The sequence below is a fragment of the Chrysemys picta genome, chromosome 3, assembly GCF_011386835.1.
Source record: "Chrysemys picta bellii isolate R12L10 chromosome 3, ASM1138683v2, whole genome shotgun sequence".
In the NCBI taxonomy this organism is placed as follows: domain Eukaryota; kingdom Metazoa; phylum Chordata; order Testudines; family Emydidae; genus Chrysemys; species Chrysemys picta.
Genome location: NC_088793.1, coordinates 167,583,127 through 167,607,960, shown reverse-complemented (window position 1 = coordinate 167,607,960; position 24,834 = coordinate 167,583,127). Strand labels below are relative to the sequence as shown.

Genomic DNA, 24,834 nt, shown 5'->3' with positions numbered 1-24,834 from the left:
CGCGGACGGTGTAGGACAAGCCCCCGGGAGGGGGGGATCTCCCGGGCCCTCTGAGGCACGCGCCGGGCCGCCGCGAGGGGAGCTGACGCACACCCGCCGCAGCGGGCCGGGCACCAGCAGGAGACGCCCCTACATGCTCATTTGCATACGGCGCTCGTTGATTTACCCTCATTCGCAAGTGGCTTCTGGCATAGAGTCCGCGCGGAACGTGGCAGCCGTGACCCCGCCCCCTGCGTTGGGCGTGGCTCCCTGCAGCTGCTCTGTTGGGCTGGGGCTGGCCGCACGCACCATGTGCGAGGTAAACGGGGGGGTGAAAGGCCCGCACGTAGGCTGTCCCATTGGGGAGACACCCGCTGCTCTGAACTCGGGCCCGTCCCACCCGGATCTCCCGGATGTAGCCCCTATTCCCTTCCGGTCGGGGTCAGCCTTGTGCTTCCGGGTAACGGGGACGCTGGACGCTAAGGTGGGGAGTCCGAGGCGGGACCTGGGCCCTGGTAAGTGCTGGGAGCGGCGTCTCCTTCCTCTTCTCCCGGCCCCTCCCGCGCGGCGCTACACCGCCCGCCCCGTGCCCGTTCGGCACCCGCTGCGGCCGGTGGCTTCCCACGGGAGCTCCCTGCTGCCCGGCCGCCCGCCCGCCGGGAGAGGGAGCGAGGCGCTGAGCTGCGCCCGGGCCGCGGCCCTGGCAGAAGCCCCCCGAGTACATCACGGCCAGTCGCGCTGGGAGGTTTCACTTGCCCGCCCCGCTCTGGCTGGACCCTCTGTGCCCCCCTGGTGTTGAAAACATCTGGCTCAGACCCCGCGACATCACAAGGGTGTCTTAAAACCCGTGAGGTTTAGCGAGAACCCCAGGGGAGCTGGAGCAATCTGTGCGGTGGGGCTGGCTGTGAGCCATGGACCCGAACCCTAAACCCTGTATATGATGGAAACCACCCCACGTAGTGCCTGGGCGTCCCTAGTGCCAGCCCCTATGGGTAACTTAGGGCAGGGGTTTCTCTGCTGCCTTCTGCTCACTGCACCTTTAGAGGGCGCTTGGGGCCATGGTTTTCTCTACTGCCCTGAGCAGCAGTAATTTGCTTTTTTAATGGAAGCTGAGATTCTCCTGTAATAACCTGACTCCGGGAGCTGGGGTTTTAAATAAAACACCAAATATTGCTAGAGTTGGCCACATTGTGGTTCCGCATATCACTGACTTGCTCACTAATTGAGAGGTGGTTGATATGCTTCCTCAAGCACTGGTCATTGAAGGGCAATCTTTGTTCTAACAAAAAGGGATTGAAAGAGAGACGTATATCCCTCCCCAAAGCTAATCTTGCTGACTCCACATGCTCTCAGTCCTTACTCTCAAACAGTGAGGCTCACAGTTGTGGCGCACAGTGTGATGCTGTGCTGAGTTGGGGTAAGCACATTTTTAACTTTCAGAAGTCATCTCAGAAAGCCATGCACATGTGCACCTGCAGTTGCAAATGAACCTGCACTGTGTATTAGGTTGCCTAGCAAAGAAGAGTATTTTGACTTGATTTTGGTTTTCTGATATTTTTCAGGATTGCACTTGTACATAAGCCACTATATTTAGTCTTTTGAATAAAATCTATAATAAATGCTGAACATCATAATCTTGTTAGTTCCCTGGCACTAAATTTTATGATTAAAAACAGGAAAATGAAAGATTTTTATTATTACAGTAGATTCATTTTTGGACCTGTTAACCCTGAAATGTTTATCTTAGCCCGATTGTGCCTGTGTTTTTAAGGTGCATAAGTTTGTTCATGCTGTGCGATCCCTTTGGCGTTAGATCACCTGATGCAGAGAGTAGTTTTAATCCAGTATTAATTTGTTGTCATAAGCTTATATCATGATCATAGCAGTTTTTCTCCTTTTGAGAATTTTTAAATGATTTAAATTTGCATGAACTTTTAATTTAACTATTTCTATAAAGTTGCATTTAAGTGATGCTATCAACATCTTACATTGTTTCCTCATCCCTTCAAGGTCTCCGGGAATTTAAATGGATTAAATAAATTTCCAAGTCTATCTCCTTGTAGCACCGTCTCAAGAGCTTACATGACATAATCATTCACTTATAGTATTCATATATATGTCCTTTTGAAAAGTAGATAAGTATTATCCTAACTTTATATTTGCAGACAGTACGGGCTTGTTTACACAGGGTTTTAGTCCACAATAACTTTTCTTAGTGTGCATTCAGGTGACTTGTATCCATACAACACAATTCTTCAAAGTATACTAATTGGCCAGTTAATAATTCTGTAATTCACTTTGAAAGTATATTAAGTTCATTGTGTATTGAGTTAGTGTGGACTAATGTGTGCGCTCTGCCCATTTCCACTGGCTTGGCAGTCTGCAAACTGCTATCCCACATTGCTTTGCGTGATGCCAGGGCAGGTTTGTCTCTTTACCTGTGTGCCCTCCACTGCTCTGAGATCATGTTGACTGGATGTCACATAGCATGGATGTTTTGCTCTAATCTCCTACCATCTTAACAGCTGAACACTAAGTACTAATGACCTGCACTAAAACAGCTATGAATGGAATCATAGAAGTGTAGGACTGGAAGGGACCTCAATAGCTCATCTAGTCCAGTCCCCTGTGTGATGGGTTCTTCCCCCACCCCCACTTTGAGGGGCCACCTGATGTACTGGGGTACCACTGAGCCTGCCTGTTCCACCAGCCTGGGCTCCCTTACGCTGTCCTGCTGAGCTGGGCCCTCAAGCCTCCTCCGGCACACACAGGTAGGGATGCACCCAGCTGCAGAAAGGCACAAACACTGAAATCAGCTCTGCGTGGGAAGGCTTCAGCTAAGGAATTGCCCAGCACTCAAGTGCTCACCCGCTCTAGAGTGTAAACTCAAAATTATATTGTCTTGTGCTGCACAGAGAATTATACAGCATAAGCTCATGAAACTCGCCCCCTCCCTCAATGTGGAGGAAGCACAGCTCTTCCCCCACTTCCCCCACCCCTCCGTTATGAATTCCACTAACTGGTTTTAGAGAAAACAAAAACAAGTGTATTAACTACAAAAGATAGATTTTAAGTGATTATAAGGGATTGCAAACCGATCAAAGCTGGGCAAATAAAACTAACTAAGCTTAATACACTAAAGAAACTGGTTACAAGTAGTAATTTCTCACATTAAATGTTGTTTTAGGCGTTTCTTTCACAAGCCAGACACCGCCTGGGCTCAGCTCTTCTCCTCCCCCCCCCTCCCCTTTTGTCCTGGTTTCTTAGATGTTTTCAGCAGTCATCCTGAGTGGGTATTCGGTGAAGAATGAACACTGATTAAGTCACTCCCCTGTCTTAAATAGGTTTTACATATGGCGGGAACGCTTTGTTTGCCAGTGAGGTTCCCACTCCCCTCAGAGGAAAAATATTGGTATTCTATGGTGGAGTCAGTACCAGGTGACATGATCACATGTCAAAGCAGCCATGAGTCAAAAGCCATTTGTAGCATCCCAGGCAGCTTCTCAGGAAGGTGGGAGATTAACATCTTCAAAGTCCTATTGTTCTCCCTTATGGCCCATCCAAACTGATTGCACTCTGACTCATGGGCATTCCCCAGGTGTAAGCCCACTTGTAATTGTTACATAGTCAATATTCCTAACTTCAGATACAGAAATGATACATGCATACAAATAGGATAATCATATTCAGTACCTCATAACCTTTCCAATTATAGAGCCATCTTGCAAAACCTACATCTTAGATATGCTATAATCCATATTATAACAATATTTCTATGAAGAATATGGGGCATAGTGTCACACCCTGCACTCAAGGCAGGACTAAGCAATAACTAGACCACCTATCAGGAATGTTCTTAAAAACCTCCAATAACACAGATTCCACAACCTCGGCAATTTGTTACAGTGCTTAACTACCCTGAGAGTTAGATAGTGTTTCCTAATGTCCAGCCTAAACCTCCATTGCTCCAATTTTTGCTCATTGCTTCTTGTCCTATCCTCGGAGGTTAAGGAGAACAATTTTTCTCCCTCCCTCCTTGTAGCAACCTTTTATGTACTTGAAAACTGTTATGTCCCCCCTCAGTCTTCTCTTCTCCAGACTAAGCGCAAACAGGTTTTTTTCAATCTTTCCTCATAGGTTATATTTTCTTGTCCTTTAATAATTTTTGTTCTCCTCCTCTGGACTTTCTCTGATTTGTCCACATCTTTCCTGAAATTTGGCACCCAGAATGTGACACAATACTCCAGGTTAAGCCTTATCAGTGTAGAATAGTGTGGAAGAATTATTTCTCGTTTCTTGCATACAACCCTCCTGCTGAGACATCCCAGAATGATTTTTTTTTTTAACAGTGTTACATTGTTGACTCATATTTAGCTTGTGATCCACTATAACCCCCAGATCCCTTTCCGCAGTACTCCTTCCTAGGCAGTCGTTTCCCATTCTGTGTACTATGCATTTGTCCTTATTGAATTTCATCCTGTTTACTTCAGACCATTTCTCCAGTTTGTCCAGATCATTTTGAATTTTAATTCTATCTCCAAAGCACTTGTAACCGCTTTCAGCGTGGTGTCATTCACAAACTTTGTAAGTGTACTCTCTATGCCATTATCTAAATCAGTAATACTCAGACTGAGGTGCTCGCAAGCCGCAAGTGGCTGTGTCTCCCCTGTGGCTCTTTGCAGCACACGATATTAAAACACTGATTTAATTATTAACCAATCAGGATGCTTTTACTATGTTATTAACCAATTGTATTTGATAAAATAAGTATACATTTTGCTGTGAGAGTACAGTAAATGAAACCGTGAATTCACACTACTATGGCTCTTCTGGGTAATATTGATCATCGGTTTGCTCCTTAACCACTGAGCTCTGAGTATCACTGATTTAAATCATTTGTGAAGATATTGAATAGCACTGGACCCAGGATGGATCCTTGTGGGATCCCACTCAATATGCCCTTCCAGCTTGACTGTGAACCACTTGTAACTACTCTATCGGAACAGTTTTTTCCACCTTATAGTAGCACCATCTAGTCTATATTTCCCTAGCTTGTTTATGGGAATTAAGCAAGAGTAAAACTTATGAAAATGAACCACTTCATGTTCTTAGGAATTAATTTCCAATTTAAAGATCTCTTAATGTAAACTGCTTTAAAATGAGAATGCACTAGAAACTGGAAAACCATGAGTTTAAAACAAAACAATTTTGTGCATGTCAGATGAGAATTTTAGAGTACAGATTCTGTCTATTAGAATCATAGAATTTAAAGATGGAAAAGACCTACTAAATCATCCAGGTCATCTTCCTGCTGATGTAAGATTGCACTATAGGGAACATTTTCTTGTGTTATGCATGGATGTTAAAGGTAACATGGCACTTTTTGAGAGAGTGAGTGTGTGTGTGTGTGTTTTCCCTGGTATCCTAGCCAAAATTCCCCCTCTCCTTGCCACTGTTGAGCAATGTGATGTGTACTGTCTGCTGAGTGCTCCATGCCAAAGGTCGCCACATTTCAGTGGTTTTGTGTTGTATTTAGCATATGAAGCCCTTTGTGGCGAGTTTTCTGAATAGAAGGCAGTATATAGCATGTTTTTTTTTTAATTATGTACAAACTTAATGTCTGCAAAATTGGTTTTAAAATGTGCTTTGAACAATGATCTGCATGTAGTTTCACAGAATTTTTCAGATTTAATCAAGTTACTTCAGTCTTAAATTAACTTATACACACACACACTTTATCTATATATGAATATAAAAGTGGTGAGTATGAATGCAATTTTTGTGTGTATGTGTGTGTGTGTACATATAATATATATTCATACATACTTGGGATTTTTTGTGCAATTCCTGGCATAGCAAGATTAGACACTACTACGTTTCATCCTGGTGTAGTTTGATATTTATTTTTCTTCCCCCATCTAAATAATAGGACTTGATCATGGAAACATTCCCTGATCTCAACTAGCATTGTACATGTAAGTTTCAAAGAAAGCCTTTTTGGTGATATTCATATATGTTTCTTTTCACTAGATATGGATAACAGACGTGATGAGAAATGTGGAACACCATGCGCTACATCACAAGAAGAGATGAAAGTCAGAGGTGGGAGTCATGAAATCAAACTCTAGTCTAGGACAGTGGTCTCCAAACTTTTTTGACTGCACCCCTAACAGTAAAATTTTTTTGAGTACGCACCCCCTGCCGCGCGCCGCAGGACCGTCTCTACCATTTTTGCCGCCCCAAGCAACAAAAAAAGGCGCTCAGACTCCCGCCCGAACTGTTGAACCAAAACAAACAAACAAAAATAAGCCCACCCGAACTGCCAAAGCGGCACTGCTCTGGTGGCACTCCTCCTGCCACGCACCCCGAAGGATCCTCTTGTGCCCACCCCACTTTGGAGACCACTGGTCTAGGACAATAGCTGCTGCAGAAAGACTCTCTTGTATTATTTGCATACTATGTTTTGCATGAGTAAAAATGTTGGATTGCATTGCTTAGCATTGTCATTAGCTAAATTATGTTGGAAATGACAGAAGGCAAGGACAATGGTTTTATTTTTTTAATTGATTCACCAAAGCTTGTCTTAAATTTTAATTTCTATAAAAATGTGTTTTCTGAGCTTAAGTTATTAGCTTGTGTGTTCTCACTATTTGAAACCTAATGAACCAGACCTTGTGTTCTCCTAAGGGAAAGACAAGAGAAAGCGAAAACGCAGCAGAAGCAGATCATCGTCCATTTCATCAACATCATCTGCTAGTACTACTACTACATCCTCCTCATGCTCTTCGTCAAGATCTTCCTCCTCTTCAAGCAGCAGAAGCAGTTCAAGTGGCAGAGGTAAGTTGCCATTACTGCACTTGAGTGTGTATTTACTCGTTCTAACAGTGCTGCTACACATATTTGAAAATTACTTTAAATGTAGCTTAATTACCAGGAAATAATTGTACAAGTCAGTGCACAACTTTTGCTGTCTGTTTCTTCAGGCTGTTTTCATGTAACCACTTCCTGTAGCTACTCAAGCGCCTCTTTACACACTGCATGTGCTGTCATTTAAATTAACTAATTAGCATTAGAAATTCTTTTCACTCAAAGCAACAAGTAAGATCTCAAATAACATTGTGTACATTTAAAATGTTTTAAAACAAAACAGTTGAATTTTTTTCTACTTTGCCTGCCGGTCCAGACTAAAGTTAAAGTTTTTTGGTTTAATCTGAATTTTGGTCTCAATCCTGCAAACGCTTAAAGGTGTGAAGTTTACTCATAGGACTAGTCCCACTGAAGTCAATGGGACTGCACTCATGATTAAAGTTGTGGCTCGAAAGCTTGTCTATCTCACCAACAAAAGTTTGTCCAATAAAATATATTACCTCATTCCCCTTGTCTTTATGATTAAAGTTAAGCAGATATGTAAATATTCTTTGACTAGGTGTCCCTATGGGTGCTCCACTTTAGGTGTCTGTGTGCCTGCGTGCTTTCAATCAGAGATCTTTGGTAGTAATGTCTGTGGGGTCCACATCTGCACCATGTGCATCCCTGTGCTCCCATCCAAGAGCATATAGAGGAGGGTGGACCCGCCACTGTTCCAGTTCCTTCTCAGCAACCTGCAACTAGAGATGCAGCATTGCGGTATCCGTTAGCGTCAAAGTTTTAGCTAGCTGACTTATTTTAGTCTTACCTCCTTTTAATATATTTTATTAATTTCCCAAACATGCTGTGTACTTTTGGGGGTCCCCCCACACCCCTTCCACACCTGACCTTGGCCTCTCTTTGTCTTCCACCTTCTCTGTTGCGGGGTATGCCCAAAATCTCAGGCTGCAAACCCTGCCAGACCTGTAATAGGTCTTTTTGCCTTAGTGATGGACATTCCAGCTCTCTGAGTCACGTGTTCCATCTAAGTGCAAGGTCTGCACTGGTTTTAAGAGCAGGTCTAGGAATCTGAGGGATAACAGGCTCAATCTTCTCCTCATGAAGCATTCCTTGAAACCTGCTATCACTTCAGGCCACCTTGGATATTGGCCTCAGACAACCTGAGTGCCCTGGCAACTTTCACAGCTCTGATTCCAACAAGCGGAGACCTGGGAACAGCTTCAGAGGGTCTAAGAAGAGGGAGAAGTCATCCCCGAAATCAGGTGGCAAGTATACCTTGCGTCTGGTATGAGTACTGCTGTGGTTCCTACATCCTCAAAGATTATCTGCAGCATGGTGCTCTCAGCCTCACTGGACACTGACACGGGTACCCATCTCAGAGTCCTCCAGTCACCAGGGACTCCTTGAAGAAACTGTCTTTGACCGTGACCCACTTCTACAGGTAATGGGCGAAAGGACCATATGGATCGTCCAGCTGTACCATCCCTGGTAACATCAGCTTCATCCTAACCAGCCACATGGTGCCCTACTTTGTTGGTACCAACTAGGTTCCTTTTGCAAGAGGATCTTTGAGTTTTGGAAGAACCTGTATCGCATCTACTGAGATGTACGAAGAGAGATCTTCTGAAAGTACTGATGTATAGCTCTCCTGCCCCAGAGTGTCACCACACCTGTAGGCCTTGTCTACATTACACAGTTTTGTCGTCAAAAGGCAGCTTTCATCGGCAAAACGATGGCAATGCTCCTCCCTCCGATTTAACTCTCCTGCTACGCCGACGACATAAAACCACCTCGACAAGAAGCATAGAGCAATGCAGTGCCAGTGTGGACACTGTGCTTGCTTATGTTGCTCTAATTGGTCTCCAGGAGGTGTCCCACAATGTGCATCATGACCGCTCTGGTCAGCAGTTTGAACTTTGCTGACCTGCAGGTCTGCAGGCATACGCTCCTCTCTCTTTTAAAGCCGCAGGAATTTTTGAAATTCCTGTTCCTGTTTAGTCGGCGTGGACAGCTCACATAGCAAATGCACAGCTGACCATGCTGACTTTCTGCAGCAAATGCACTCCTGCCTGGAGTACACTCGAGTTGTTGGGTTTGTGGGGCAAGGAGGCTGAGGAGGGTGGAACTTTGATACCTACGGGCAGATTGCTCGTGACCTGCAGGAGAAGGGGCACAAAAGGGACGTGCACTGGTGCCATGCTAAGATCAAGGAGCTGAGGCAGGTGTACCCGAAGGCAAGGGAGACCAACCGTCGCTCTGGTGTGGCGCTGAAGACATGCCACTTCTACCAGGAGCTGCACGCCATCCTCAGTGGTGACCCTACCTCCACCACCAAGAGTCCCTTGGATACTTCGGGGGAGACTGGAGGCAGCAGCCAGCAGAGTCAACCCTGGGGATAAAGTGGTGGACAAGGAAGTGGAGTTGGAGGAGGATGTGGGACATGCGACAGGGTCGTCTGATGGCCTGGCGAGCCGAGCCAGGACCTCTTTTTGACTCCGGAGGAGTCTAGCCAGTCCGAGCACTCCAGCTGTGGCATGCCTGATGCAGGAAAGGGGAGCTCTGGTAAGTACTCATTTTGCTTTGATACTGCATGGTGACAGGAGATTGAGCTCTGCTTTATTTTGTTACATGCTAAAAGTGGGATAAGGGATAGAAATTAACACTAGGTACTCTTTGCATCTGCTTCTCATTACCCTGTGCAGCTATGCAGTGGGGGCCCTGCGAAAAAGTTTGTTAATGCACACCAGGATGTCCCGGGAATCCTCCATAGTGATTTCTAGGAGACTTTCCTGGAGGTACTCTGCAATCCTCTGCCGAAGATTCCTCGGCAGAACTGCTTTGTTTCTTCCCCCGCTGTAGGAAACTTTGCCACACCAATCGGCAATTACTTCTCCAGGAATCAAAGCAAGCCACAGGCGAGCAGCATACGGACCCGGTCAGAAGCTGCATGCATGCAGGAGATGCACCCTTGCATCCTTGGTTACCCTCAGGAATGAGATATCAGCTTTGATCACCCCCGCCTGTGAAAAATAGTGCCAGTATTCAGAGTAGTGTTCCTAGGCGCTTGGAGTGATCCCCTTCGGAAACCACCTAGACCCTTTGTCCCATCTTGCCCCTTCCCTCTCCCTCCCTTCCAGGCCAAACTCACCATGTTTTGGGCTCTTGCTGTGCTGTGTACTTGCTAAGGGAAAGTGAGAAAGAGGTGTATGTAACTGTTATGATTCAAGGCTGTGAGTGCACTCACAATACTACCTCTGTTTATTGTTTCTTTTGCTTCTGCAGATGTGCCCTTGAGGGCCACCTCCTACGCACCGGCGGAGCGCCTCCATCAGATAAGGAGGCGAACCAGGAGGAGTAAGGAGGACGTATTTAGAGAACTGCTGCAATCGACTGATGCTGCAGACAGCGAGAGCAGAGCTTGGAGAGAGACGATCAATGAAAAGCTCAGACTGGATAGCCAAGAGAGGAGACGGGGGCAGGAGCGAATGATAAAGCTGATGGAGGACCAAACAGAGATGCTGAGGTCCCTGATTGCACTGCAGGCAGAGCACATCCGTGCTCAACTTCCCCTGTAGCCTGTACAGAACTGCATTCCATACCATCCCCAAACTCCCCACTCACATTCCTTGCATGTTCCCAGCCCGTCGCAGTACCCCTTGCCTTTGACCCATAGGGACACGTTTCATAATGACAACTGGACTTGCACACAGCTGTGAGAGCCTCATTTGAGACAGTACTCCTCAGGGTCATGTCCCTTGTAGGAAATGGAAATCTGTGTATTGCTGTTTAATAAAAATGTAGACTTAGAAATAAAAGGAATCTTTTTGTGTCCTGCATGCAGTAGTTGCTGCTGAAATTCTTATGCAGTGGCAATCGTCATATTTGCAAACTACAATTAGTGCTTTGGCAGCAGTCATTACAAGGATCATTCAAGGCAGCAAGTAAACAATGCCTGGCTGAATGCATTAAAGAAAGACACATTCCTGGGGCTCATTGTCAAAATGCTGCTTCAAAGCCTGCCCCATTCAAGCAGCCCCCGTTGAGCCCCTCTGATAGTCCTGGTATCTCGCCGCTCAAAATGAGCCACCGGGCAGTCTACCTAAATGCTCCTCCCCAGGGTAACTTTTCTCCATTGCTTATGTTATGCAGAGCACAGCAGGCTGCTATGACCAGGAGAATGTTTTCCTCGTTGAGATCTAATCTGCCAAAAAGGCTGCACCAGCGACCCTTTAATCTGCCAAAGGCACATTCAGTGGTCATTCTGCACCTGCTGAACCTGTTGAAGCATTCCTTGCTGCGCTCAAGGTTTCCAGTGTAAGGCTTCATGAGCCACAGGAGTAAGGGGTAGGCTGGGTCTCCCAGGATCATTATGGGCACTATCCACATCCCTTATTGGAATCTTCTGGTCTGGAAAGAAAGTCCCTGCTTGCAGCTTTCGATACAGGCCAGAGTTCCTGAAGATGCATGTGTCATGCACCTTCCCTGACCACCCCACATTGATATCAGTGAAACTACTCCTGTGATCGACCAGCGCGTGCAATACCGTAGAGAAGTAACCCTTTCTGTTGGTGTAATCTCACAAGATGGTCTGGAGCCGAAATTGGGATATGCGTGCCATTTATCACCCCGCCGCAGTTAGGGAATCCCATTGCTGCAAAGCCATCCACTATTTCCCAAACATTGCCCAGAGTCTCAGTACTCAGGTACAGACCAGCTGTAGAAATTTTGACATCTATGAGCAGATTGCCCTGGGGATGTAGGACAAGGGGTAAAACAGGGATCAGCAGTGGTGCTGTGTGAAAGCAAAGGAGCTGCATCAGGCATATCAGAAGGCCAGAGAGGCCAACAATCGATCTGGTGCCAAGACACAGATCTGCAGCTTTTACAAAGAGCTACGGGCTATATCTTGGGGACACCTCATCACGACCCTGCACACCACCATGGATTCCTTGGAGGACCTCGAGTCACAGGCCCCTGCCACGAACACTGAGGAGGAGGGTAGGGGATGTGACCAGGGGTTGCAAGCCAGGCCCTGTTTGAGACTCTGCTGCAGTCCAGTCAGTCGAGCACAGGTGAGCTTGATGCAGGGGACGGAACCTCGGGTAAGTGTAAATTTATTTCCCATTACAGTGGCACCCCCAGTTTAGCAGGAGACTGCTGTTGACTTTTCGTTAATTTACTCAGACTAGAAGAGGTAAAGGTACAACAATGGGAGGTCGAATTATTTGTTTTTTCATTCTCCGCTTTTGGCAGGGGATGGGGAGACACGCAGAGCAGTTTGTTTATGTACACAAGGATGTCCCTTGAATCCTCCTGAGAGATCTTGATGAAACGTTTGTAGTGGTACTCTGCAATCTGCTGCCAAAGCTTTCTAGGGATGGCAGCCTTATTTCTTCCTCCATAGTTGGACACTTCCTATGCCAGTCAGTGATAACTTTGGCAGGTACCATTGCAGTACACAGGCTAGCAGCATACAGGCAAGGGCAAATTGAGGATACCAGCAGCAACTGTGCTCTCTGGCTTTGTCACCCTCAGGAGTGAGATCAGCTAAAATCACCACTGCTTGTGGAAAATGGTGCCAGTCTTCAGAGCCATTGTCCTATACTCCCATATAGCTTCATGAAACGAAGCAATTCCCTCCTCGTTTCCCTTACCCATTAGGCCATACTCCCCATGGCTGGTGCTCTGAGTGGGGCCGTGCACAAGCGCTCCAAAGCAGAAGTGTCAATAAGTGTTTAAAAATTTAGGGGAGCGAGGGGAAGGGAGTTCTGAATTTTAACTTGTGCTTGCTTTTATGACTATACTGACATATAAACCCTGTATTTTGTCTGCTGCTACTGCTGTTGTGGCCTTGAGGGGTTCCCTCCTGTGACGCAACAGGGAGCGGGGCGGATTTGACCTGGGACTGTTGCAGGGGAGTTACATTGGGGATGGGGGACTTCCCTTGAAGGAAGGTACCTGAGCCAGGAGGGGGTTGGAAGAAGTGACACCTTCTGGCCAGGAGACTGGACAAAGGAGAGGAGAAGCTGGGGGGAGGGGGAAGAAAGCTGCTGAAGGAGTTTTTTGGTTTGTTTTTGTGCTGGGTGGTGGAACGCAAGGAACCCCAAGGCTGGGGTCTAAGCTCCCTGCCCCCCAGAATAACTTAACTGAGGGGTCCTGGTTGTACCTACAAGCTCCGTTTTAGACTGCGTTCCTTTTGTCCAATAAACCTTCCATTTTACTGGCTGGCTGAGAGTCACGGTGAATCCCAGGAAGAGGGGTGCAGGGCCCTGACTCCCCGACACTCCGTGGCACCTCCACACCTGCAAAATTCCTGAGCCAAATGATGAGAAAGAAGAGGACTCAGGATGACGTATTCAGTAAGACCCTGCAAGCCAGGGCTGCATCGGGCCATGAAGAGTGGGCTTGGAGGGCAAATATCATAGAATTTAGGGAGAGGGAAAGAGCTGACAGGCGAAAGGCCGAGGAGGCCCATCAGAAAATGAAGAGGGAGACACAGATGCTCTGGCAGCAAACACAGATGCTGTAGACTCTTTTGGACCTCCACATTCAAGAATCCTAGGCTTGCCTTCCTTTGCAGTCCATGGAGAACTGCAGCATAGCGCCTCCCTACACGCTCCCTCAGCATTTCACATGGCATTGGGGCCGCATCTCTACTCCACACTGCGGGGACAGTAAGGACAATCACAGCTTCACATACATGAACAATGGCTCTCACAGGTGAGAGTATGTGTAGCTAAAATGGACATGAATGTTCCTTCCTGTTCTTTACACTCTGTCCTATTTTTATTAAGGTTTTAATGTATTTACTTGTACAGGATTTTTTTTAAATGTTTTCGTTAGTCAATAAAACTCTATTGTTTGAAAATGATTTATCTTTATTAGTTTCCGACTGATACTGCATAATGCCTGGTGGCAGTGAAAGTAGTTTTACTGTACCCTCATACGCAACCCATTGAATCAGTGACACGGTGTAATAATCATAAACGTACAGCAAGCATCTCCCCATTAGTAGGTGCATTGTCAATGTTCTGTTCGTAGATGTGCAGCAAGCACCACACAGTTGCTAACAGGCTCCCAAACAGCAGGGCCAGGTAGACATGGTACACCACAACCCAGTGCTGTGGCAGACTGAGACTTATAAGTGTTCACAGTCTCCCTAAGCTGTATAGCTCTATGTTGATCTCTTCTGATAGTCTTTGTGTCTAGCTGTTCAAACTCAGCAGACACCATTCCACCTCCGCTCTCCACCCCGGCAGCATCTTTTCCCCCTTTGCCTCTCAGATATTATGTAGGATACAACAGACAGCTATAACCATTGAGATATTTTTCTTACTGAGATCCAGTCTGGTGACTGAAGGGACGCTGGCATCGTTTAGTCTACCAAAACCATATTTAACTGTCATTCTGCACCTGCTGAGCCAGTAGTTGAATCTTTCTTTGGTGCTGTCAGGGTGGCTGGTGTACGGCTTCATGAGCCAGGGAAGTAAGGGATTGGCTAGGTCATCCAGGATGACTATTGGCATTTCAACATCGCCAATGGTCATCCAGTGGTCAGGAAGGAAGGTCCCTGCTTGTAGTTTTCTGAACAGTCCTGTGTTTTTAACGATGCAAAGGTCGTGTATCCTCCGTGACCAGCCAACAACACTCATGAAGCATCCCTGGTGATCCACCAGCACTTTCATAACTATAGAAAAATAGCCCTTTCGGTTGATGTATTCTGTGCCAAGGTGGTCTGGTGCCAAAATAGGGATATGTGTGCTGTCTGTCTCTCCACCGTAGTTCGGGAACTCTGTTGCTGCAAATCCATCCACTATGTCCTGCACGTTGCCAAGAATCACAGTCCTGCTTATCAAGAGATGATTAATGGCCCTGCACACTTGCATGACAACGGACCCCACAGTTTTCCAACTTCAAAATCACTTTCCACTGACCAGTAGCAATCTGGTGTTGAAGGTTTCCACAGTGCAATCCCCACTTGCTTTTCCACTGACGGTGCAGCTCTCATTTTGATGTACCTGCGTTGAAGGCTGGGGCAAGCTCAGCGCGCAGATCCAGGAATGTGGCCTTGTGCAGCTGAAAGTTCTGTGGCCACTGCTTATCCTAAGCCTTCGTTATGATTCAGTCTCACCAGTCTGTGCTCGTTTCTTAGGCCCAGAAGCAGCACTCTGCTGTTTGCAACTGTTCCATGAATGCTACCAACAATCTTGAATGGATTCTCCCTATGTCCCACGGGTAATCTACCCTCCAGGAAATCATCACATTCCAAGCGGCTCTGCAAATACCAGAGGATTGTGCATCTTGTGCTTGCAATGCTTATGACAATAGTGCAGAGCTGTGCAGACTCCATGCATCTGTCAGAGATGACGGACAGCGACAAGTCCCATGCAGGTTTGTGGGATTCTCAAGATAGGTGTGAAAATTATTGGATGGAGCTGGCATTATGGGATGGAGAAAACTGCTTGATGGGAACTTGATGCTGCAGTCCCAGTCATGCCCTTGTGCCACTTGTTTCTGCCTCCCCATGCATTGCCAAAACTTCTCCAAAGACAGTGCACTGAACGGTGTCGAGTTGCACACTGGGATACCTACTCATGGTGCACTGTACTCTACATCGAAACAAGCACTCCCGGTGAGTATGTACACTGCCAACTTTACACTAAGTGCGGTGGCTTTATGCTGTTATAACTTGGGGCGGCAAAAGTCTGTAGCGTAGACATGCATAAAGATTTTAATGACACCTGTGGGAACTCCCTGTCTTAGAGCCTCTTTTACAAGGAATTTGACCTTGGGACAGGGTGTACCTACCCTGCACCAGCCCTACAAGGGTTAACTGTGCTTTGCAGGCTGAGGAAGCCCCGCCCCTCTGACTCTGCTGGGCATGCTCAGCCTGGAGGCAGAGTATAAAAAGAAGCAGCCCAACTCGCCTCTGTCCTGGCTCCGCGTCATGTCTGTGCAATGCACAGCGAATGCCTACTCAAGCCTCTGGCGGGAGGCTAGTGCACTTATTCCTGTTGCCTGAAGTTCCTGTCTCTAATCACTTGTCGTGTCGGGCAGGCTGCTGAAAGGGGAGGGTGTGCAGACTGCAGGCTCTCTCCAGGGAGCTGCTACAGGTTCCGACTATAAGCCACAGGACGCAGAGTTCCAGACGGACTTCAGGTTGCCTGACGAGCCCGGAGAAGAGACCGTGCTAGCAGGAGCTACTCCACCCGAGGACCCCAGAGACCCAGGGGAACGTGGCGCATGGCCGAGGGAGAAAGGATAGGAAGTAGTCTAGGGGACTTAGACTCTTCTCCAGTGAGTGAACCAGGGAACCAGTCAGCATGTTTCGGAAGGATCACCACTGACTCGGTGGTGAGCACCCCCACCACTGCCAGGGTCCTGGGCTGCGACTCAGAGGAGCAGCGAGAGTCTGAGTCCCCCTACCCTGGGCACTGCCCCCTCCCCCCTGAGTGGTACCCGACTTCCCCAGCAGACCAATAGGCTACACAATCCCTATTGTTAGGTGGGCTACTCTTGACTGTGGCCATTGGGCCATGCTGCCCTGGGCAGAAGGGCTGCTTTATTGACACTGGGCACTAGGCCATACTACCACATCTGATAGTCAGTGTGACAAACAAGGGACCTAACGGGCTGCTATACGTTTTTTTCCTCTTCTTCTTGCCATACGTGACCCGGCACCGTGACGGGGTGTACATACCCCGCAACAGACCTGTAATGAGCGCTGAGCCCACAGTGGTGTATGACAATCTGCTGAGCAGGGATGGCACCCTTATAACTTCCCAGCCACAGGTGCCGCCTGAAGTGACCCTGGTGCTGTGGCCGGTAACCAAAGAGGCTATGCCACCAGAGCAACTAGAGCACAGCTGGGTCTGTACTCGGAAGAGCTGTTTGGAGATGACCTGGGGAAGCAGCTGCCTACAGAACCTGCAGCAGAGCAAGTGCCAGAGCCTACTAAGTTTCTGCTGCCATGTTTTCTGCTGTCAATGTATGGATGGGAGGGATTTCCAGTTTATGGCCCTGTGAAGTTATTAATATAAGCCAGGGGTTTAGTATGCCTCTGTTCAGTGCGGAACCCACACCATTCCCCTAACATCCTCCACCCTCCTTTCCTCCAGCACCACATGGGATTCAAAATGGACCCCACAAAATGAGGAAGAAAAGTTAAGCAGTTATCATGAAACACAGACTAGTTACTTGCTGATTGTTACAAGTATAGGTTGGGGCTCCACAAATAGCCTCATGTACTCTTCTTGTGTAATACAACACAGCTTATAAATAGGCCACACCTGTACTGGCCTGGACTTCCTGTAAACTGAGTCTCAAAAAGCCCTGGCTGTTCAAACAAAACCAGAGTGTGTATTTAGTTCATAGCTGCCTTTAAATATGAATCCAAATTACAGCAGAGGATGGCTGTCTCTCTGTGTTAGGAGTCCCTGCAGCTGGCAATCAGCCAGGTCTGTTCGTGGACACGGTGCTTGTAAGGAGGCTGTACTACATCTCCGTGCTAAATCAGCATCTTCTTTCTGAGGAATTTTCACTCGTTACTGGCTGGTGACAAATGTGAACTTCTCACAGAGTAGGAACTCCAGATGGTTACGTTCCAGGGTGGGGTGTGCTTATTAGGGCTATCTCTGTAACTCACAAGCCCCCTCTGTAACACTTCCTGGTGGTACCCAAGGTTGTGAGGCACCTCGCTACCACCTGGCCTTAGCACGAGGAAGCCTTGTCTATGCCTGCTGGGGTCAGTTCCCCAACACCACCAGTCTCTGGCAACACAAGCACTGCCTTCCAAGCCTCCACAGGCCCTGCTCTCTGTAGACAGGTTACTGATGACACACTCCAAACCCGAGCCCTCCGAACATCCGCCTATAGGGTCCGGCCCCTGTTCCACTGGACCCCCAAAGGAACAATACACCACAGCTTACCAGTTACACTGTAGAACCCAGCTCCACTTAACACCCAGGACTTAGATTTGTTTATAGAGAAAGCTAGTATTGGTTTATTTAACAAAGAACCGATTCAAATGATTAGAAGCAGAAATATTGGAAACAAAGTGTTCCATATAAAATAAAACTATAATGAGCATATTAGAGCCCAAATTTAACTAATAGGACTCTGTCATGTTATAAGAACAAAAGTTCAATCAAGGCAATGACCACTAGCATATGGAACAGACAAATGTAACCTGTGTATTCATCCACTCCTGTCCAGTTGTGACCTGTACATATGAAATGCATCAGAAAGGCCAAGGACAACAGAGGGACAGGGGACACCCAGAAATAGCTGTCCGTGTCATTTGGCAGCATGCATCTTCCACTGTTTTGGCACCGAGTTTGGTTATTGTGTTGTACGTTTGATTGCTGCTAGTCAGCTTTTCTGGTTCTTACTTTGGTACATACTAACTACATGTTTAAAATAAAGTGTTGAATTTGCACACAAGATTGCAGTACAAGTTTTATTATATGTAGTGTTAAAGGTGGCACAAACTTTAATAAATGTCATCACATACCCATTCTCAATAAACCACAGCAGAGGCCTGCCTGCCGCTTCTGGGCCATATGGCAGCTTGTAGGTTCATAACGCTTCACACCAGGCTGCTCTCCTGATGCCTCCAACGCTGGCCCAGAACCATCTACACTCCAACAAGCACAACCTCTCCAAACAGCTGTCTATCCCTCTGAGAGTTGTCAACTCTCTCAGTTGGTGGAAGGATCCCCACAAGGTTGGCACGGGAGTCCCATTTTTTGTGTTCACCACCCACAAAGACCATCACTACAGACGCCTCCCTAGTAAGCTGGGGAGCTCATCTCCAGAACCACATGGAACAAGGCAGATGGACACCTCAGGAGTCTTCTCTTCCCATCAGTCAGAGCAGTTTGGTAGGCATGCATCCACTTTCTACCCAAGATCAAGGATCGCTTGGTCAGAGTCATCATGAACAGCAGAGTGGCCATGTGCTATAAGAACCTCTAAGGAAGAGCAAGATCCCAGTCCTTGTGCGCAGAGGCAATACAAACTTTGGAACTGGTGCATAACCCACCAAATTGACATACCATCAGCATATCTGCCAGGTCCGCACAACACCATAGCAAACACACTGACCAGACATTTTTGCCAGGACCACAAATGGGAACTGGGTGATCCTATCCAATGAAAAATTTTTCTTGCCTGGGGATTCCCAGGGATAGACCTCTTTCCAACACTGTTCAACACAGCATACCAGCAGTTTTGCTCCAGGAGAGGATGTAGCTGCAACTCTTTAGGAGATGCCTCCCTGACCTCACCCATTGGCCTGGAACTCTGTTCTGTGCCTGTCCCCTAAAACCATTGTGCCTTAAGTTCGAAAAACAAAGTAAAGCAAGAGAAAGCAGTCATCATCTCCTGAGCACCAACCTGACTGAGGCAGGTATGGTTCCTGGACCCAATTTGCCTGCCTCTGTGGCTACCTCTTTGCTTGCCTCTGACCACAGACCTACTGACCTCAGGATTGGGCACAATAGTCACCCCAGTCTACCCACGCTACATTTCAAGGCCTGGCTCCTCAATGGCCCTTGGGCATAGTAGCGTGTTCTTTCAAAGTACAGAATGTGCTGTTTGAATAGTAGAAAACCCTCCACAAGAAAGACTTACTTGCAAAAGTGGAAGCAGTTCTATTCCTGGTGCACCCAGCAGGTATTATTATCACTCTCTGAGTCACACCTCACTCACTGAGTTTAAAAACCCTGGGTTTGTCACTGAGCTCCATCAACGTCCATCTGACTGCTACTACAGCTTTTCACTTACCTGTTTCGGGGTTTTCAGTATTCGTGCACCCTGTAACTTCAGCATTCAACTTTAACCGACCTTTTTCCTCACAACAGAGACCCTACTCCACCAGGGGACCTTAATCTAGTTCTCAATGCTTGAGGAAACCACCCTTCAAGCTCATAGCGAGTTGTTCTCTCATATGTAAAATGGGGATAATCCCACCCTCTCACTTCACAGAGATGCTAAACTATTAATGTTTGCAAAGCACTAAGATACTGTAGTGATTAGTGCCATAGAAAAGCCCAGGAGGAAATTAAGAGCAGGATTTGAATAGTGTGGAGTAAACAAGGCCTAGGGCCACACATTGAACAAGGATAAAACAAAATAATGCATCACTGCCCATTCATTGAGCACTGTCCATCCTGTGCACTGCATGGGTCCTGTGGAAAAAATAATGTAATTATATAATTAAAGACTGTATCAATGCACAGGGGGTCCAAAATACTGGCGTTTCTTAACTTTTGAGGGCTTTACACTGCAACGTTAACATTCTTTTAATATAGCCTTTTTATTTACTAGTCTAAAGAAGTTATAGAGCTAATCGCTTAATTTTAGTCATTATAATTTGTTCTCTGGACTATCAGCTTGGCAACCCCTTACACAAAGTTAAAACATTTTCACAACTCTCCTACATATTCTAGAAAAATAAAAATAAAAAATGTATCTGTGATGATAACAACAAGACCATAAATTTGTGTGTGTTTTGAGCGGTTGACAGGATACTTGACTTTGAAGGAGAAGGGAGGGGAGAGTGTGGAAGTGAGGTTGTCTTTGCTTTAGATTGTAATAAAATTTTCCATTGGCTCATGACCCCTGTAACTTCATTTTGTAACCACTGGGAGTCACATACCCATCAGTTGAGAAACACTGATCTAGGTATTATGTTGGATAGGTTCATAATTTGTGACAGTAGCTGCAGAAACAGATAGTGTTTGTTTGAAATAATATAAATATACTGATGCAAGTAATCACTGGTGGTGAATTACGGATTTATAATGTTAATCTTCTACCACAAGGTGGCAGCAAACTGAGTTTGTGTTTTGCGTCATTTTGTGTCAAGGTTCATATATTTTAGCCAAACTTAAGTATTCTTTTCTTACTCACACTTGCAACACTGTCCCTTTCCTGCTGTACTAATTTCAATGTTTTAATCTGTAAAATAACCCATATTTTTAAAATTGTAAATTAGACTCTTTTTTTTTTCTTTCCTTAGATTCTCCCAAGTCTAAATCAAAGAAAAGGAAAAAAGAAAAACGCAACAAAAAGGTAAATATTTGCTGACAGAAATAAATAGCAATCCAGGCAAAAAACATTTAGATGCTACTGTATTCTGGTGTGATTAAAACTCACCTGGGAATCAAAATAAGGAACATAATTGTTCATTTAAAAGGAGACGTTTCTGTGGTGATATTAAATGAATTGAAATTAAAATGTACAAATTGACTGTTTCAGAGGAGAAATTAAATGGAACTTCTTCTAGTAGTGTCTGGAATGGGTGCAGGTAGAATTTAAGGCACTCTGTGAGAGGAATTGGGGACCTGGTATGAATTATATTACTGACCTGCTGTCTCTGTCTATGCAATCACTGCACTACCGGTACGAAACTTCTTGTTATACACCTTGGGGACCTTGTGTGACTGGTGCTGTATAAAACAGCTTCCAATTCTACTGTGGTAGCTTTGCTGCAATAAAAATGCCATAATGGGATGATGAGTGAAGACCGTTGCATCTAGTCTGCATTTCTGCAACCAACTCCATCATTTGGCAGCACAAAAAGGAATGAATTCACCATTATGTTTAGAAATGTATTAGCTTCAGTTCCACCGAATGTTTGTGGACATCAGAAACAAATGATAACTTTTTGAAAGTAATGTGGAACAGACTACAGATTTTCCTAAATTCTGTTTAAGCTTAATAAGCTTGTCGTATCCATCAAGAAAATATAAACAGGTTAGATATAATAATGTAATCTGCATTTTTACACTGTCTTATATTTTTTATTTCTATCACTTTCTGCTCAGGGATTTCAGATATTTAGTGAGGCAGGGAGGACCAGACCCCCAGAAACAGGGTCAGGGAACCCACCACCACTTCTGTTTCCTGGGATCATGGGGGTCACTAGGCCTTAAAAACATCAACCTCTTTGCTGCCCCCCCATTAATACATCTCCCAGAGTTGGTCCAGGCGTGGGGAGCTATGGCAAAAGTGACTTCCAGGACAGTAGCAGGAAATTTGTGAGTTCATACATATTTGGGTTGGGTTTTTTTCTCTTGTGCTTCTGTGAGAAGTATGAGCTTTGCATACGTGTCTTGTACTTGTAGAAGAGGAAAAAAGAGAACAAGCTGAAGAAAAAGAAAGAAAAGAAAAAAAAGAGAGAGAAACCAGGACCTGTCCAGCTTTCCAAGGTACATATGCTGATGTCTGTTTCATAGTGCTCTGTTACGCTCCCATTCCTCCCCATGCACAAGTGTTTATGAAATAAAAGGCCCACCGGGAACTGGAATACAGTTGGCCACAGCATGCCTAGCTTCTGCTCTCCAGGACAGGGAAGTTAGCGTCTGATCCCTGCATGATGATAAAATGTACTTATTAATATAATGTTGTTTAGAAAAGTGTGAGCATATTTTTATTTTTTGAAATGTATCACAGTGCGTGATCTCGTTTTAGTACCTTAAAGACAAAAAGAAGACTGAAAACTACAGTATGATAACAGGGAAAAAAATTAAGATGAAAATAAAGAAGACTAAAAAGGATAAAGAGGTAAATGGCTGAAAATGGTCTGTGTGTCCCAAAAGAGGGAGTACAGTATCTTTTTCTATTTTCCCAGATCACTTGCGTTGTGTAGATGAGCTGATTGTACTTTTAAGAGCATTAAATTGAGTGCAATTTTTTATGTAGTTATGGGGTCACCAGAGAGAAACTAGATTTTAGTCCCTTGGACATAAAATAATTTTATGATGTGTGCATGGACTATTCTGATATTCAGACATGTAAAGGGTGCCTGTCTAACTTAAGTAAGGAGACCTGAGTTCGCTACAGTTTTCTCATAACCGGTTCATGGTTTTCTCCATTGGTGTTGGTTTTATATAGTTGGTTTTACTTTTAACTCTTCTATGAAAGAGGAAGTACTGCCACCTTCCCAGTGTCCTGGGTTTCTACATTGGGCCCGGTCTACACTGGGGGGGGGGCGAGCTAAGTCAATCTAAGTTACGCAACTTCAGCTACGAAAATAGCGTAGCTGAAGTCGACGTACTTAGAACTACTTAACGCGGTGTCTTCACTGCGGTAAGTCGATGGCTGATGCTGTGAAATAGTTACATTTTGACAATTAAATGGAGGCTTGAGAGTCACGATCCAAATTACATTTTCACACTTTTCGGCAGTTCCCCTTGTTTGTCTGCAGTCTGTGAGACACCAATCAGCAGGCATTCAGTTTGGCTAGCCTGTGCTATTGAATTTGATTGACTAACTGTTCAATGATCACTGCTCACTTTATAGTTGATATATTACACTGACCATTTTGAGGTTCGATTTAGTCAAAAATATATTGTTTGGCTATTGTTGCCCTCAAGCCATGCTGAATCTGACTTGATTTTGCCACTTTTATCCTAAGAATCAAACTGCCTGATGTATAGATGATGGTACTTCATAGATCCTTATCTGATTATTTATAGTGACTATGATACCTACTGTTGATGAGGTCAATACATTTGTGCCACTTGTTCAAACAATTTAGTATTTGCAATAAAAGTTTTGTTCATAAAATTACATTCTAAACTGTGACTCTTTATAACATAGGTGTTGCTACTTTCAGAAAAACAGAGTGAAACCCGTATAAGGGACCACCCTTAGAAGGCATCCTGAGGCTGCATATCTGGCCTGATTCTTCACTGCCTTGCACCCAGTATAGCTATATATATCCGTGCAACACAGGGGATCATGATATCCAGCCATCTGGATTTGGTAGCAGTTGACATCCACTTTACACAGGTGTAAATTACTACACAGAATGCAAAGCAGTGGAGTGTCAGGCTCATTGAGTACTATTCTGTTTCTGTGAGAAAACTACTTTTCACTGATTTTCTGTCTCCCTTGAATGGTCCTTTAAGTTTCTGTGTAATAGAAACGTGCACTTCCAAGCTGACTTCTTAACAAATTAAATTGTTTACTAAACAAATGAGTGATTTATAAGAACTGCTTTTCTAATCCACAGAGAGACCGAAACCGTGCTGAACTCCTTGATTTCCTAAACTCCGCCTTGTAATGGAAAGAGTGCCGAGCAAGGACGTGTACATCTCCCAAGCCAACCGGTCCTCATGCCTAGCAAACCACAAAGGAAACTCAGGGAAAAGGGCACCATTTGTGACAAGACCAGACTCTTGTGCTGTGAAGACAATCAGTGTCCTTTACAATTGGCAAAATGAAGAGTTACTGCTAACTTGTTTATTAATATCCATGTCGTCCTTTTGAGATCCTAAAGTAATAGCCAAGTTGCAATGTTGTATGAGTGCTTCAAATGTGTTGCTGCTGCTGATCTGAAGTGAAATGACATTATTGTACTTCAGCGAATCAAATACATCCCAGAGCTGCATGCAGAGCACACTCATAATTTCAAATGTCTTTAATGTTTGTGGTAGCTGAAACACAGCAGTGTACTAGCAGGTCATCTGCTTGAAAAATTAGGTGTTTCTGTATATATCTTTCTTAGTGGTGATTTTATTTGTTCTAAAGACCACGATGACTCTTTGTGAATAGTACATCTACAGAAATGAATATCTTTTTTAACAGTCATCTTCAATATGTTGCTTTCTCAAAAAGTTTGAGACTCAGCCTTCTCATGGGTGTTTATTACCATTTGTCAAAGCTTGGTAACAAATTTATAATTAAAATATTCTAGAGTAATAAAAACAGCTGAATATTTTTATTCAGAACTAGAAGCAGAAAGGACTCCTTTGGCACTGATCAGTTATGTTTTGAACACTAGTGCGTACGCTTGCTATGTCTAGATTGCTGCACATTCTGACTTCTAATCACTCTTACGGGTGCCCATGCTTCAGGGGGAGAGGCCCCAGCGTACGTTGCAACAGTACTAAGAGCAATTGACTTCAACGGGAGTTTCATATGTAGAATGATCATACGATACATGAGCCCTAGTTAAAACGCACAGGCAAAAACACT

At 45.3% G+C, this 24,834-nt stretch overlaps 1 protein-coding gene across 3 annotated transcripts; it reads left to right on the top strand.

Annotated features, from left to right (window-relative positions):
* The first annotated feature begins 6 nt into the window (after window positions 1–6).
* On the top strand, window positions 7–24,600 carry LOC101934180 (corepressor interacting with RBPJ 1-like). 3 transcript variants are annotated; one of them, XR_010599894.1, is made up of 8 exons: window positions 275–494; window positions 6,010–6,081; window positions 6,667–6,816; window positions 20,870–20,922; window positions 21,678–21,890; window positions 21,978–22,061; window positions 22,324–22,416; window positions 23,870–24,600. XR_010599894.1 is itself a non-coding variant. In XM_008163251.4 (7 exons), the coding sequence occupies exons 1-7, from the start codon at window positions 290–292 to the stop codon at window positions 23,918–23,920; spliced, it is 708 nt and encodes a 235-aa protein (XP_008161473.2). In that variant the 5' UTR covers window positions 275–289; the 3' UTR covers window positions 23,921–24,564. The 3 variants fall into 3 exon arrangements, 2 of the variants coding, with proteins under 2 accessions (XP_065445561.1, XP_008161473.2); XM_008163251.4 differs by lacking the exon at window positions 21,678–21,890 and having other exon boundaries at window positions 23,870–24,564; XM_065589489.1 differs by lacking the exons at window positions 20,870–20,922; window positions 21,678–21,890; window positions 21,978–22,061; window positions 22,324–22,416; window positions 23,870–24,600 and adding an exon at window positions 10,129–10,661 and having other exon boundaries at window positions 7–494.
* The last annotated feature ends 234 nt before the right edge of the window (window positions 24,601–24,834 follow it).

Coding starts and splice junctions, on each gene's coding strand:
- LOC101934180 (XM_065589489.1), top strand. CDS start 134: ATGCTCATTTGCATACGGCGCTCGTTGATTTACCCTCATTCGCAAGTG. Junction 495..6,009: donor GAGGCGGGACCTGGGCCCTG/GTAAGTGCTGGG, acceptor TCTTTTCACTAG/ATATGGATAACAGACGTGAT. Junction 6,082..6,666: donor AGAAGAGATGAAAGTCAGAG/GTGGGAGTCATG, acceptor TGTTCTCCTAAG/GGAAAGACAAGAGAAAGCGA.